This window comes from Dama dama, chromosome 9 (genome assembly GCF_033118175.1).
Source record: "Dama dama isolate Ldn47 chromosome 9, ASM3311817v1, whole genome shotgun sequence".
NCBI lineage: Eukaryota > Metazoa > Chordata > Mammalia > Artiodactyla > Cervidae > Dama > Dama dama.
In genome coordinates this window covers 110,449,930-110,465,561 of record NC_083689.1, presented here as the reverse complement: position 1 = coordinate 110,465,561, position 15,632 = coordinate 110,449,930, and the positions used below count along the sequence as shown (strand labels likewise).

General features: G+C 43.9%; 1 protein-coding gene across 2 annotated transcripts in view; it reads right to left on the bottom strand.

The window, feature by feature from the left end:
* Positions 1–15,632, bottom strand: part of CAMK4 (calcium/calmodulin dependent protein kinase IV) — a 251,198-nt gene that overhangs the window by 37,377 nt on the left and 198,189 nt on the right. For both annotated transcript variants that reach the window (XM_061152135.1, XM_061152136.1), the window contains 2 exons: positions 5,036–5,126; positions 2,924–2,998 (listed from right to left, as the gene is read on the bottom strand). In XM_061152135.1, coding sequence (XP_061008118.1) covers positions 2,924–2,998; positions 5,036–5,126 — 166 coding nt within the window. The remainder of the gene's footprint in view (positions 1–2,923; positions 2,999–5,035; positions 5,127–15,632) is intronic.

The following is a 15,632-nucleotide window of genomic DNA, read 5'->3' as shown; positions in this document are numbered from 1 at the left end:
GACACAGAGCTCCTGTCCCCTCCCCTGGTCCCCAGACACAGAGCTCCTGTCCCCTCTCCTGGTCCCCAGACACAGAGCTCCTGTCCCCTCCCCTGGTCCCCAGACACAGAGCTCCTGTCCCCTCCCCTGGTCCCCCAGACACAGAGCTCCTGTCCCCTCTCCTGGTCCCCAGGCGCAGAGCTCCTGTCCCCTCTCCTGGTCCCCCAGGCTCAGAGCTCCTCTTCCTCCTCCTGGTCCCCAGGCTCAGAGCTCCTGTCCCCTCTCCTGGTCCCCCAGGCTCAGAGCTCCTGTCCCCTCTCCTGGTCCCCCAGGCTCAGAGCTCCTCTCCCTCCTCCTGGGTCCCCAGGTGCATAGCTCCTGTCCCCTCTCCTGGTCCCCAGACACAGAGCTCCTGTCCCGTCTCCTGGTCTCCAGACACAGAGCTCCTGTCCCCTCTCCTGGTCCCCAGACACAGAGCTCCTGTCCCCTCTCCTGGTCCCCAGGCGCAGAGCTCCTGTCCCCTCTCCTGGTCCCCCAGACACAGAGCTCCTGTCCCGTCTCCTGGTCCCCAGGCGCAGAGCTCCTGTCCCCTCTCCTGGTCCCCAGACACAGAGCGCCTGTCCCTCCTCCTGGTCCCCAGGCACAGAGCTCCTGTCCCTCCTCCTGGTCCCCAGGCACAGAGCTACTGTCCCTCCTCCTGGTCCCCCAGACACAGAGCTCCTGTCCCCTCTCCTGGTCCCCAGACACAGAGCTCCTGTCCCCTCTCCTGGTCCCCAGGTGCAGAGCTCCTGTCCCCTCTCCTGGTCCCCAGGCTCAGAGCTCCTGTCCCCTCTCCAGGTCCCCAGGTGCAGAGCTCCTGTCCCCTCTCCTGGTCCCCAGACACAGAGCTCCTGTCCCCTCTCCTGGTCCCCAGGTGCAGAGCTCCTGTCCCCTCTCCTGGTCCCCAGACGCAGAGCTCCTGTCCCCTCTCCTGGTCCCCAGGCTCAGAGCTCCTGTCCCCTCTCCTGGTCCCCAGGTGCAGAGCTCCTGTCCCCTCTCCTGGTCCCCAGACACAGAGCTCCTCTCCCCTCTCCTGGTCCCCAGGTGCAGAGCTCCTGTCCCCTCTCCTGGTCCCCAGGTGCAGAGCTCCTGTCCCCTCTCCTGGTCCCCAGGCTCAGAGCTCCTGTCCCGTCTCCTGGTCCCCAGACACAGAGCTCCTGTCCCCTCTCCTGGTCCCCAGGTGCAGAGCTCCTGTCCCCTCTCCCGGTCCCCAGGCTCAGAGCTCCTGTCCCCTCTCCTGGTCCCCAGGCTCAGAGCTCCTGTCCCGTCTCCTGGTCCCCAGACACAGAGCTCCTGTCCCCTCTCCTGGTCCCCAGGTGCAGAGCTCCTGTCCCCTCTCCCGGTCCCCAGGCTCAGAGCTCCTGTCCCCTCTCCTGGTCCCCAGGTGCAGAGCTCCTGTCCCCTCTCCTGGTCCCCAGACACAGAGCTCCTGTCCCCTCTCCTGGTCCCCAGGTGCAGAGCTCCTGTCCCCTCTCCTGGTCCCCAGACACAGAGCTCCTGTCCCCTCTCCTGGTCCCCAGGCGCAGAGCTCCTGTCCCCTCTCCTGGTCCCCAGACGCAGAGCTCCTGTCCCCTCTCCTGGTCCCCAGACACAGAGCTCCTGTCCCCTCTCCTGGTCCCCAGACACAGAGCTCCTGTCCCCTCTCCTGGTCCCCAGGCGCAGAGCTCCTGTCCCCTCTCCTGGTCCCCAGGCGCAGAGCTCCTCTCCCTCCTCCTGGTCCCCAGGTGCAGAGCTCCTTTCCCCTCTCCTGGTCCCCAGACACAGAGCTCCTGTCCCCTCTCCTGGTCCCCAGACACAGAGCTCCTGTCCCCTCCCCTGGTCCCCAGACACAGAGCTCCTGTCCCCTCTCCTGGTCCCCAGACACAGAGCTCCTGTCCCCTCCCCTGGTCCCCCAGACACAGAGCTCCTGTCCCCTCTCCTGGTCCCCAGACACAGAGCTCCTGTCCCCTCCCCTGGTCCCCCAGACACAGAGCTCCAGTCCCCTCCCCTGGTCCCCCAGACACAGAGCTCCTGTCCCCTCCCCTGGTCCCCCAGACACAGAGCTCCTGTCCCCTCTCCTGGTCCCCAGACACAGAGCTCCTGTCCCCTCCCCTGGTCCCCCAGACACAGAGCTCCTGTCCCCTCTCCTGGTCCCCAGGCTCAGAGCTCCTGTCCCCTCTCCTGGTCCCCAGACACAGAGCTCCTGTCCCCTCTCCTGGTCCCCAGGCTCAGAGCTCCTGTCCCCTCTCCTGGTCCCCAGACACAGAGCTCCTGTCCCCTCCCCTGGTCCCCCAGACACAGAGCTCCTGTCCCGTCTCCTGGTCCCCAGACACAGAGCTCCTGTCCCCTCCCCTGGTCCCCCAGACACAGAGCTCCTGTCCCCTCCCCTGGTCCCCCAGACACAGAGCTCCTGTCCCCTCTCCTGGTCCCCAGGCTCAGAGCTCCTGTCCCCTCTCCTGGTCCCCAGGTGCAGAGCTCCTGTCCCCTCTCCTGGTCCCCAGACACAGAGCTCCTGTCCCCTCCCCTGGTGCCCAGACACATAGCTCCTGTTCCCTCTCCTGGTCCCCAGGTGCAGAGCTCCTGTCCCCTCTCCTGGTCCCCCAGACACAGAGCTCCTGTCCCCTCTCCTGGTCCCCAGGCTCAGAGCTCCTGTCCCCTCTCTTGCTCCCCAGGCTCAGAGCTCCTGTCCCCTCTCCTGGTCCCAGGCGCAGTGCCCCTGCTCCTTCTCCTGGGTCCCCCCTCCCTCCTGTCCTGCAGTGGTGCCCTAAAATCAACATAATTGAACCCCTCATGCAGAACAAGAGGTAGTCTGAGTGTCATTTATAAATGCCTTCCTCATGGAGACTCATAATCAAATTGTGCTTCACATAGAGATATTAGGACTTTTAATACAACACAAGTAGAATATCAGTATTAAAGAACATACCGCAGTATCCTGGGGTTCCACATACTGTCTTCATGAGTACTTGATGTTCCACGATTTTGGAGAGTCCAAAATCAGCTAGAAGACAAGAAAAAAAATTAATGAAATGAGTATTTTCTCAGCTTTTATAAGATAACAGATTACTATTTTATTATTCAAAGCAAAACTTGTTTGTTTTGGTATTTGATATTGGGGTGGATACAGAGGACAGTCACTGGGGAGAGTAAACTAAAAGAACTAAATAATAATTTAAGTCTGGCTTTAAATTGGAAAAAAATTTACCCCATGACTCCAATATTTATCTTTTCTCTGTAATTAGCTTTTAGTAAATAAGCTATTTCTTCTGGAAATAATAGATGCAATGGATCTATTTTGTATAATGTTAATTCTAAGATTTGAAACTAACTCTAAAGGACAGCATAGAATTACTAGTAAAATCAGAACTTTCAATCCATTGGAGGAAATTAAAATAAAAAAATTAGACTTTCTTAAATGTCAAGAAAATGAGCAGAAATATCAAAGGTTTATTCTGCTTCAAAATAAATAGTTTCATTCTTTAGTGTATTTGATGGACAAGAATTTACTCTCATTTGAGGAACATGTAACTTTGTGCAAAAATCCTTTTTATTTATTTCTCAGAATATTACCTAGATGAAACATGATCAAAAGTTGCTATCATTATACTCTATTTGCTGGGCTATATCTCTCTCACCCAGGAAACATGAAGAAACAGTTCAAGGGCATTCTTCAAGAGAGGCAGGTGGAGAACTGATGCCATTTTAGACTTCAAAGATAAACCCGAATTTCCATGGAGTGCTGATCTTTATCAGAAGCAGCAGCAGGAAGTCCTTCAGAAAGGAAGGCTCTCCCGGCTAAATTAGTATCTATCCATCCATTTAAAGAAATCTCTTTAAGGATAAAATCTTTGAAAATGCTGTTAAAGGAAGCAACAAACAGAAGCCTCCTGCTGCTTGCTGCCTTTCAGGAGTGACCAAGAAAACAGGCTGGTGGCCCAGCAGGACGTCAGCATTTTTTCTTTAGGTTCTGGTATTCATAAAGTATATTATGTTGTCTGAGCTTTCCCGTGATATGTACAACTTAATTTTCAAATACCTTAACATAAATGCAGTGAACTCATTAGATTAGCATTATAAAGGACAGCGCCAAGAGAGCAGTGCCCTTCAGAGGATGTAGAACAGATTCTCCAAAGGAGATTTCATCTAAACTAGACTTTATAATTATTTTTGTAAACAAAGATTTGCTTTGTATGGGACAAGGAAAGTAAAATTTAATATACATTTTTTTTCTAAAATGCTGATTTACTGATCTCTCTGGGTAGATCAGAACTTTCCAAATCATCTCTGTAGTTCTTCAAGTTCTTACTGGGGGAAAAAAAAATACAAATCAAGGTTTCCAGAGTTAAATAAGGCTTGGGAAGAGCCTTACAGACATTAATTTAGATGTTAAGTCCACACATTAGCACTTACAACTTTCTGAAAGCCCTGCAGAAATGAAGCCTTGCTTAGCTGACTCAGCGTTCCCTGACTTCCTTGACCAAACCCAGCACCTCCATACTCATCCCCGCAAGGGGTTCACCCCCCTTGTTCACTGAGGACCGGCGTTCTGTGGCCTGCACGTTGAGAAATAGAGATCTCAATTCATCTCTGTTCATATAAACAAATGACTCAGAGCCAGAGTACACGGATATGTTCTAAGCATTTTGTGTCAGAGTTCTTCACTATCTAAAATGAAGCTCCAACTAACTTGTGATAAAAGTCGATAACCAAAAGGAAATGTTACATAATCTGTGATTTTCTTCTATAATAAACTTATCTTCAAAATACAAGGTCAGCTCCTGAAGCCCCTGTCTTTTCCAAGGGCTGTGATTCCTTTGTGTGTCCAGCTATAAAGTACCAACTTGCACACATTAATTCAAGCTAATATTCTAGGAAGGAGTACAGACTTCCAAAACAATGTATCATTCCTTTACAGGTTTTGTTATTTGAGGAAACTGAATGGAGACAAAGCCGGACAGAGCAATATTTACAAATTCCACGTAATAAATCTCTTCTGCTTTGGGAACAGGGATAAAAAGACATCAAGAAATACCCTTACCAATTTTGAGTGGCGCATCTGGTGCTGGAGTTGCATAGAGAAGATTCTCTGGTTTGAGATCACGATGGACAATCCCATTTTCATGTAGGTACTAAATATGGACAATAATGAAGTAACAGTCATGTAATTATATTTATGGTGCCAACATTTATAGGTAATCTTTCCAGAATTATAGTAATCTTTACTTAGTTATATAATTCAAACACACACATATTAAAATTTAAAAATAAACACCATAAAGGTGAATGCATTTTAAATTATATGTCATTTGAGAATAGCTTATACGTAGCTTCCTAAAAATGAAATGCAACTTAAATTGTATAGAAGCTATTGCCACCAATAAAATATTTACTTCTCAGAGACATTGATTACAGTTCTCATATGCATATTATCATATCAGCTCAAATTGGCTAATTATTATTATAAATGATAAAGTCAACATGCCCTGTGTTGAAATTTGTCTGATTTATTATCTGAAAGACATAATTCTATGTGTCATCTTAGAAGTTCACAACCATAGCAAAGACTTCATAATTATTGTTTGAACAGACATTTAGACGTGAGTAATCAATTACTATAGAGAACTACCTTTAACATGATAAATATTGTTTAATGACAATAAATGCTTTCATAGGCTCTTTGAGGATTAGTATATCCAGCTATCATTGATATTATCTTAAAGATTACCTCTAACATTCATTTTATTATATTTTAAATTCTTTTGTAAATCATGTGTAATCACACATGTAGCACATTTTTGTTGCGAATGTTAAAGTTCTACCTGACCCTGCTTGTCCTCCAGGGGAAGTCTACGTCCTCTCCAAAAGTAATCATTCACCACTTTGAAATGGTCTGAACTTTTCTCTATGCATTTGCAAATATGAGTACATGCATACAAAGAAATATACCTGATTTTTCCATTTTCTTACATGAATGTATCACTAATAAAAATTTTCACGCTGCTTTTATTTTTTTAACATGTTTTAAACTTTTTCCCATATGTCACCATAACTTATTTTATTTAACCCTTGTATTCATTTTTTGTTGGATATATCACTTTTTATTTTGCTATTTCCACTTTGATGGACATTCAAATTTTTAATGCAGTAATAAACCTTCAATACTTACAAATGTGAGCATTTTTGCTGATATTCTCTAGCATAGATACCTGAAAGCAGGTCTGGTGTGGTCAAAAGGTATACAGATTTTTAATTTTAATATGTACTGCAAAATCACTTTCCTAAAAGACTCCAACAACATTTACTCACATAAACAGTGTAAGCGTATATGTTTTCCTAATATCTAAATACCAAGTTTATATTTTTAACTTCTGCTGAGATGGAAGATAAAAATTATATGTTAAGTTTGGTTTAATTTGTCTTTCTCTGTTTACTCATATAGTCTAGCTTCTCTTTATACACTTTCCTTTTTATAAATTGCCCATTCAAATCCTTTGCCTGTCTTTCTGTTGCATTAAGAGAAAAAGTTGCCAAGGTGCTGCAGCTTTTCTCCTTTCCTGTGGCATAGAGGAAGGGAGGAGGTCCTTCTTTCTTTCTTTCTACTCAAGCCAAGTAAAAGGAAATAAAAAGCTTCAGGGCTGCCTGACACGTGTCACTTAGTGGTCTGAGGAATGGGACTGATGCCTGGCTCACTCATGACAAAACTGGGAAACAGCTGGAGCAGGTGATCGAGGGGAGAGGGTCTCAGTGAGGCTCAGCTTCCTCCCCTGACAGCTGGACAGAGAAGCACGTTTCTCAGGGACCCGGAGTGGACTGTGCAGAAGGGCTTTGGACGCGGGTCCCCAGAGGAGGTCCTTCTGCTGGAGTGCCCCCCGCAGGGGTGATGCCACCTCATCTTGGCATCACAGAAAGCAGAACCCGAGGGCAGTGACAGCAGGCAGCTGAAGGGCCACTCAGATCACCCGGAGTGAGAGAACTGTCCTGCAAAGAGTCCCTGCAGAGCTATCAAAGGTGACCCATAGGGGAAGACAACAGGCATTTGTAACCTGCCACAACCAGAGATCACTGTACCAGCTCACCAGTACCAGCCCAGGGAAGACCAAGATATAATCCCCTATCTCCTATCCTGCTCCTCATCATAGCCTTCACATCCCAGTCCTGGAAGAACCACAGTCGGCATCTAGCTGGTTGGAAAAGAGAAGAAGAAAAGCAGAAACCAACAGGAATCCATACCACTATGTTTATGAATTACAGATCCCAAGGTGGGGAGGCAAGAAATTTAAAACTGGGTGAGTCTAAAATTTTGGTCTTTTCTTGAAAAGATGCTCAATAATCACTAATTATTAGAGAACTGCAACACAAAACTACAATGACGTCCCACTTCACACCAATCAGGACAGCTGCCATTAAAATGCCTACAAATGACAAATGCTGAAGAGGGTGTGGAGAAAAGGGAACCCTCTTACACTGTTGGTGGGAATGTAAACTGGTGTAGCTACTATGGAAAACAGTATGAAGGTTCCTCAAAAACTAAAACTGGAATTACCATATGATCTGCAATCTATTCCTGGGCATATATCTGGACAAAAGTACAATAAAAAATGATACGTGCACCCCTGTGTTCATAGCACAATAGCCGCACCATGGAAACATGAGCGTCCATCAACAGATAAGTGGATAGGAAGATGTCGTACACACACAAAGCAATACTACTGAGCCGTTAAAGAAGAAAACAAGGCCATCTGCACAACATGGATGCAACTAGAGACCATCCTACCAAGTGAAGTAAGTCAGAAAGATACAGACAAATACCGTATGCTATCATTTATATGTGGAATCTAGATTGTGACACAAATGAGCTTATTCAGGAATTAGAAACAAACTCACAGACAGAAAAGACTTGTGACTGTCAAGGAGCAGGGTGAGGGATGGACCAGGCGTTGGGATCAGCAGATGTGAAGTATTACACACAGAATGGATAGACAAGGTCCTACTGCACAGTGCAGGGAAATGCATCCAGAATCCTGTGATAAACAACAATGGAAGGAATATAAAGAAGAATCACTTTTTAATATTCGGAATCACTTTGCTGGACAGCAGAAAGCAACACAACATTGTAAATCAACTATACTTCAATAAAAAAAGGAAAAAATAAAATTCTGGTCTTTTCCTCTCCAAAAGGCACTGGAAAAATTAGGGCATGGCCTGAAATTTTATTTACTGATGAGAAGAATGGATTTACAGGGTTAATCCGTCACAGCAACAGTGAGAAAAAATAAAATTTTGCTTTTGCACATGTCTAACCAGGTCTAGCTCACTCCTTACACTAGATCAATATCAGGTAGCTAATTAAGATCATGGCATCTGGTCCCATCATTTCATGGGAAATAGATGGGGAGACAGTGGAAGCAGTGTCAGACTTTAATTTTTTGGGCTCCAAAATCACTGCAGATGGTGACTGCAGCCATGAAATTAAAAGACGCTTACTCCTTGGAAGGAAAGTTATGACCAACCTAGACAGCATATTAAAAAGCAGAGACATTACTTTGCCAACAAAGGTCCGTCTGGTCAAGGCTATGGTTTTTCCAGTGGTCAAGTATGGATGTGAGAGTTGGACTGTGAAGAAAGCTGAGCGCTTAAGAATTGATGCTTTTGAACTGTGGTGTTGGAGAAGACTCTTGAGAGTCCCTTGGACTGCAAGGAGATCCAACCAGTCCATCCTAAAGGAGATCAGTCCTGGGTGTTCATTGGAAGGACTGATGCTGAAGCTGAAACTCCAATACTTTGGCCACCTCATGCAAAGAGTTGACTCATTGGAAAAGACCCTGATGCTGGGAGGGATTGGGGACAGGAGGAGAAGGGGACAAAGGAGGATGAGATGGTTGGGCGGCATCAGAAACTCGATGGACATGAGTTTGAGTAAACTCTGGAAGTTGGTGATGGACAGGGAGGCCTGGCGTGCTGCGGTTCATGGGGTCGCAAAGAGTTGGACACGACTGAGCGACTGAGCAACAACAATACTGCCCTTCGTGTCCTGAACACTTAGTTTACATTCCACGCACCATTATAAACACCATTTAGATCTCTTGGCTTACTTAAACTTCACAGCAGCTTTATGATGGAAGTCACATAATTCCTGTTCTGCAGATGAGAAAGCTGAAGGATAAAGAGGCTGAGAGAGCCTTACAAGGTCACAGTTGGACGTTGTGGTGGTGGGCTCAGATCTGGGCATCTGCCCATGCAGGATTCCCAAGCAGGAGCTCATGAACCACTTACTGCTTGACTGTGTAGTGTGGGGATGAGATGAAAATACAAATGAAGGAGAAGAGGGGAGAAAAATGGAGGAGAGACAAGGTATTTAGTAAGAGGGGGAGGAGAAATGAGAGTGGCAGAGGACCACACTCAGGCTCAAACATACCCTGGAAGAAAACACCGCACCCCTGAGGAGGAACATACTATATCTTGTATATCTGGAGTGTGAAAGGCAAAGATGTGAGTGTCTCATACAATAACTTTGGAACATATCTAAGAATTGCATAAATCAATAGAAAATATTGATTTTCTAACCCAGTTTAGAAGCTCCATAGCTTGGGGAAGAAAATGATGCTGAAAATAGTGACACAGTAACAACAAATGAGATGAAGGGACAAGTGTTGGTTTAGCAAAGTACTAATTATATAAAGATTTTCATTAAATGTTGTTCTGGCTTTCTTGAACAAAAATGGTGGTTATGTGTTTTAAGTGGAAATTTTAAAAAAGCAAGACAAAACAAACAAAACATCATTTGGCACTCCAAAAGGAGAGCTAAGAGAAGAAGAGTTTTATAGAAAATAATAGATCTAGGAGTCACGCACTACCAGAGGAACAAACTGAAAAGCAAATAATGGAATGAATGCTAACAGTCCTGATCCCGACTTCTAAAGACAGAGGCAAGGATCATTTGCTGTAAGCAACTTGGTGTAGAAAGATTATTAATACTCATGATATAATCATCCAGATATGTGGGAGACTTTATTGACAAAATGGCAATTTTATTTTTGCTTAGACCCACTGATTGCCTTTGATCAATAGTTACTACTTTTTTTTTTAATAGTTACTACTTTTAACCTTTACATTATTTCCAGTTGGGAAGCCAGGAAGAAGGCAAACATGGAGTATGATCTTCTGCCTGCCCCAAGGAGACACAGTCATCGGAAGTAGCTGCGCTTCTAGAGCGTCGGTTCTCAGACTTTCTGGCCTCAGAACTTCTTTACAGTTAAAATTTTTAAGAACCTCAAAGAGCTTTTGTTTATGTGAGCTCTACCTAACATTTAGTTACTGTGCAAATGGTTAGAACTTAGAAATCAAAAAATTACTTTTAATTTAAAAATAAAACAATAAACTCATGACAATATACACACTTTAAAATATGAATAACTATTTTCTAAGATATGAAACTAGTGAGTACTATACCACTATTTTAAAGTTTTACAAATTTCTTTCATTTCTGGTTTAACAGAAAACTGCTGGACTATCACATCCACTTCTTTCTCTATCGCAAAACCACATACCATGTTGTTGCTGTTCAGTCCCCAAGTTGTGTCCAGCTTTTTGTGACCCCATGGACTGCAGCACGCCAGGCCTCCCTGTCCTTCACTATCTCCCAGAGCCTGCTCAAACTCATGTCCATTGAGTCGGTGATGCCATCCAACCATCTCATCCTCTGTCGTCCCCTTCTCCTCCTGCCCTCAATCTTTCCCAGCATCAGCGTCTTTTCAAATGAGTTGGCTCTTGGCCAAAGTATTGGAGCTTCAGTTTCAGCATCAGTCCTTCCAGTGAATATTCAGGGTTGATTTCCTTTAGGATGAACTGGTTGGATCTCCTTGCAGTCCAAGCAACTCTCAAGAGTCTTCTCTAGCATCACAGTTTGAAAGCATTAATTCTTTGGTGCTCAGCTTTCTTTATGGTTCAACTCTCACATTCATACATGACTACTGGAAAGTAAGGAAAAATGCTTTCATATTATGATGAAATGATTTTGACTTCACAGACCCTCTGAAAGGGGTTTCAGTGACCCTCAAAAAAAATCCCTAGAATATCTTTGAAAAATTCTGTCTTACAGTATCAGAAGTCATAAAAGCCAACCCTAAATATTTGTTGGAAGGACTGATGCTGAAGCTGAAGCTCCAATACTTTAGCCACCTGATGGGAAGAGCTGACTCATTGGAAAAGACCCTGATGTTGGGAAAGATTGAAGGCGGGAGCAGAAGGGGATGATAGAGGATGAGATGGTTGGATGGGATCACCAACTCAACAGACATGAGTTTGAGCAAGTTCCAGAAGACAGTGAAGGACAGGGAAGCCTGGCGTGCTGCAGTTCATGGGGTCACAGAGTCAGACACAACTGAGCGACTGAACAACCACGAGCTGAATAATAGGAACACTGCGCTTTATTTTCAAACTAGGTTTTAAATAAAATATACCCTTCTAATCTCAACAAATCCTAATCTTATTTTGATACAGTGAGATCACTGCACAGAGAAGTGGGGAAGAAAAGGATATTAAGGGTGAAAAATGCTTCTCAAAATTGTGTACTCATAGGAAAATGCATCAAGACATTTTACCATATCATATGAATGACATAGAACTGATTAAGAAATACCTAATCACAAAGATATAGACCTTATCAAGGTATTCTCAATCTTAGCTGCAGATTATTTAAATCATGGAGAGTCAACATAAATAGACAAGAGGATTAAAAAAACTAAAAAATAAGATTATTGGATATTCTAGAATAAGCCATCAGGGAAGCCCATTGTAGAATAAACCAAGTGTTAGAGGTAATAACAATTAAAGTAAATCATGGACAAGCAAGGAAACATATTGAAAATCTGAACAACAGTTTGGGAGAAGACCTACAATGTCTTCTATATAAATCCAACAATTTAACGGGAAGAAATAATGAATCTGACAAAAATTGTAGCACCTAATTACTGAAGTTTATCTTAAGTAACAGTAACTTTTAATAAAGAAACTGGAAGAGCAAATAACCAGATGTGTATGAATTTAATTAAAACTGGAATAAAAAGAAGGAGGAGGAGAAACAGACAGCCTCAGAGGCAGAGAAGCACACAACTAATTTACTGGCTCAATTTTTAGAAAGTGCATTCTCTTTTTAGAAAGAAAGCATTAAATGACAAGTATAATTTTATCTGTAGACTAATCAAAATAGGAAACAAATACTTTTTAAGGATCTTATAATAATAAATTTAATGTCTTGGTACCAAAGGCATATCTTAGCTGAGTTCTGTTTCAGTATCACACTGTTGGTTTTGATCAAGGGTAATACAAGAAATAAGGCGTATAAAGCTTTGAGATATTGCTTTTGAAATGGTTATTAAGGAGTAACATCATGAGAGGTGCTCTGGGGCCATTTACACCAAGTATACTATTTATTATCTGTGTGACCTTAAGCAATTTGCCAACCCTCTAAATCTCAGCTTTCTCATCTGCAGTGTCCACTCTGCAGGCTGCAGTGAGAAACCCTTAGCATGGAGTAGATATTCTACTTCACAAACAGTAGTTATTGGGACTCTATCATTGTTCTTTTATGTCTCTTATAAAATGCATTTAGAAATCCTTTGAGATTTGGAATATTTGCTCTTTTCTGAAGTATCAAAGGATACTTTGATCAGAAAACACTTGCCTTTTATTTCATTCCATTTCCTTCAGCTTTGGCTGCCAAGCAGCCCGGTGACAGAGAAGCTCCAACTGCACTAATCAGCCTGATTCACACTGTTTACTTCTCCTTCTCCTTGCTTTTTAAAAAATTCTTCTTCCACTTTAATAGCTTTATTTTTCATTTAATTTACCAAAACTTCTCTTTCCAAGAAGATGAAATATAAATTACAGGGAGATTGAATATGTTACATATCAGCCTTCTTCATTGTTGAAACAAGTCTGAGTCAAACAAGGGCTGAAATTGCTACAATGTGTAACAATGTTTAGACATCAGAAAAGGCAGTTTGCCGCAGTTAGGATCTGGAACCTTCTCAGCATGCTTCTCCCAGTCATCACACAGCGAGCAGCTGTGACGACTCACGCTGCGTGGACCGGCCGCCGCGCCCCAGAGCCTGCTGTTTGCGCGCGCCCCCTCTCCGGGGCCCTGGGGGTCTTCCGGCGCCGCCCTGGGGCTGCTGCAGGCCCTCCCGCCCCCTGCCCGCAGGCGCGCCGGCATCCCCCTCTCCCGCTGGTCCCGCTTTCAGCACAGACGACCTCCGCACTAGGCCGGCTCTCCTCATCCTCACCCTCAACTATAAGTCAGGTCCTCGGGGAGGCTGTCCCAGATTAACATGCTCTCTTACGCACACACGGTCTCATGTGCTCTCACAATGCTTTCTATTTTTCTTTACATCATGTCTATTTCTCTGCAAGCTTTATGTTAAGGAACATCTCCCTCGCTAGACTGAAAACTCCATAAAGACGAGGACATTTTCACCTGGATCCCCAGATACCTAGTTTTTACTGTACGGTCCCTATGCTAAATGTGTACTCAATCAATACTTTTGAATGAACATTAAATAAATCAAGTTTCCTATAGACAAGCATGTTATTTTACTCTTTAGTCAAGAACTTACAGTTACATATTCAAGAATGATGGCAATCTGTACCTTTTATTCATCTGCCATTATCAATGGCAGAAGTTTAAATTCTTCTGCTTATATTATAGTGATGTATTTCCATAGCAACATCAGTTTGATACATTTAGCTGAAGTAAGACATCTATGTGTTTATGAAACATACTATACTTACTGGATAATACTTCTTAGTCACCTCAGCGGTTCTCAGTGAGTATCAATTAGATAAATGAGATTTATAGCATCACTTTGAGAAAAGCCAAAATCCAGAAAGAATATTTTAACTATAAGATCGGACAAAAGGGTTTCATCTTCAAAATGACATTTTGAATAATTACATTTTTTTTTTCTTCTGTAGCAGTATTAAGTTGATTGTTATGGCTGAATTAATTTCTTTGTATCCTTTGAAGTTTACCTGAGTATGCAGTACAACATAAGCCGCAGGGGAGTTTAGGGAAAGACACTTGAAGATTCGTCTGTTAGTTTTCCCTTCAGTTTCCTTCACGTCTAAAACATTCATAAACTGTACTGGCCATTGTAATAAAATGGAGCTGAGCTGCCCAGCCAGTGACACAGTAGTGAGGAGTGAGCACACCCACAGACCTCTGTCTGCAAACGGAAGAGCCCCCTGGACCCCCAGGGGGGTCCTGAGGACCGGACCTGCTGCTGACCCTGGAGGAGGTTCCGACGTGAGCACTGTTATTAGATTACAGATGTGGCTTGCAGTGTTTGGATACAGCAAAGCTTTACAGGAAAATGCCTGCTGGAGTGGCGATGTCATGGGGAAAGAAAGCAGAATAATTACCCTTTTTCTAGAGAGGGTAATTATGAATGGCACTGGGTAGACAAACCTGGGGTGTCATGTTAGAGTAGGTGATGGGAGAAGTGGTCATGAAGAACAGTCAGACTCCAAGCCTCATTTCTGACTTTGATATGAGCCTCCTGGGTACAGAATCAAACTGGGAAACATCGGTGCTTTTAACAGGTTGAAATTAATTTCCTGTCTATTTGTATATGTGTATGTTATAGAAGTCCTATGAAGTACATATTTGAGGAACAGTCTACTTAGCCTATTTAGCCTAACAGTCTATTTAATCTATTTATGGTGGAAATATCATTTCACCTGTACTATTTTCCCTAGATTCAACCCCAAGTCTAAAACATTCACTGAAGACTTCAAAAAATCATTGCTATCAAGAGCAATTATTAACTCGTTCACTTAATAATAAATTATGGAGCAAAAAAATGATGGAAAAAGTCATGTGTTCTGATTTAGACAGAATCAGAATACAAAATACAGAACACAGAATTCTGTATTCTGCTAAATTCTGCTAACAGAATACAAAAATATAAAGAAAACTAAAATAATGTACATGTCATCTACAAACAAATCAGTGTCTAAAATGTATTTGTATGCAAAGTCAGAGCAAGTGCATCTTGTGAGGCAACTTCTGAGATTGTTTAGGAAGGATAAGCCTGTGATAATTCCATTCTCTTATTTCCGATGCATATGATCAGATTTCAGGAAAGATGAAGTCTTTAGGGATGGAGGCAATGGAAATGGTTTAACCAATTAAAAGAGGTGACACTCAGGAGACAGTGAATAGCTTGGGAAAAGGCCCAGAAACGATCTGCAGTTACGGAGAAGGAAGTTGCACACGTGCTTTTGCAATGAGGGAGGAGAGGTCAGGCTGGGGCACAACGGGAAAAGGGGGCGCCCGGACCTGCAGGCTGGCCCAGCTCAGGAGCGGTACACAGACGACTCCGCGTCCTGGGCAGACGGGACTGGGAGGGTGCGGGTACGCGTCAAGGGCACGCCGTCCTCCGGCAAAGAGCAGAGCTCCTTCACAGGCATGGAGAAGCGGGAAATATTCTGATGAGGTGTCCATGCTTCAGACCACAGTACGTGATTTATGCGTTAATAAGGTAAGAGAGGAGATCCGGGACGTATTTCAAACTGAAAGCTTTTGGATGCAATGAAACGTATATCAAACATGACCAAGGGAAATTCTCTACACTTTT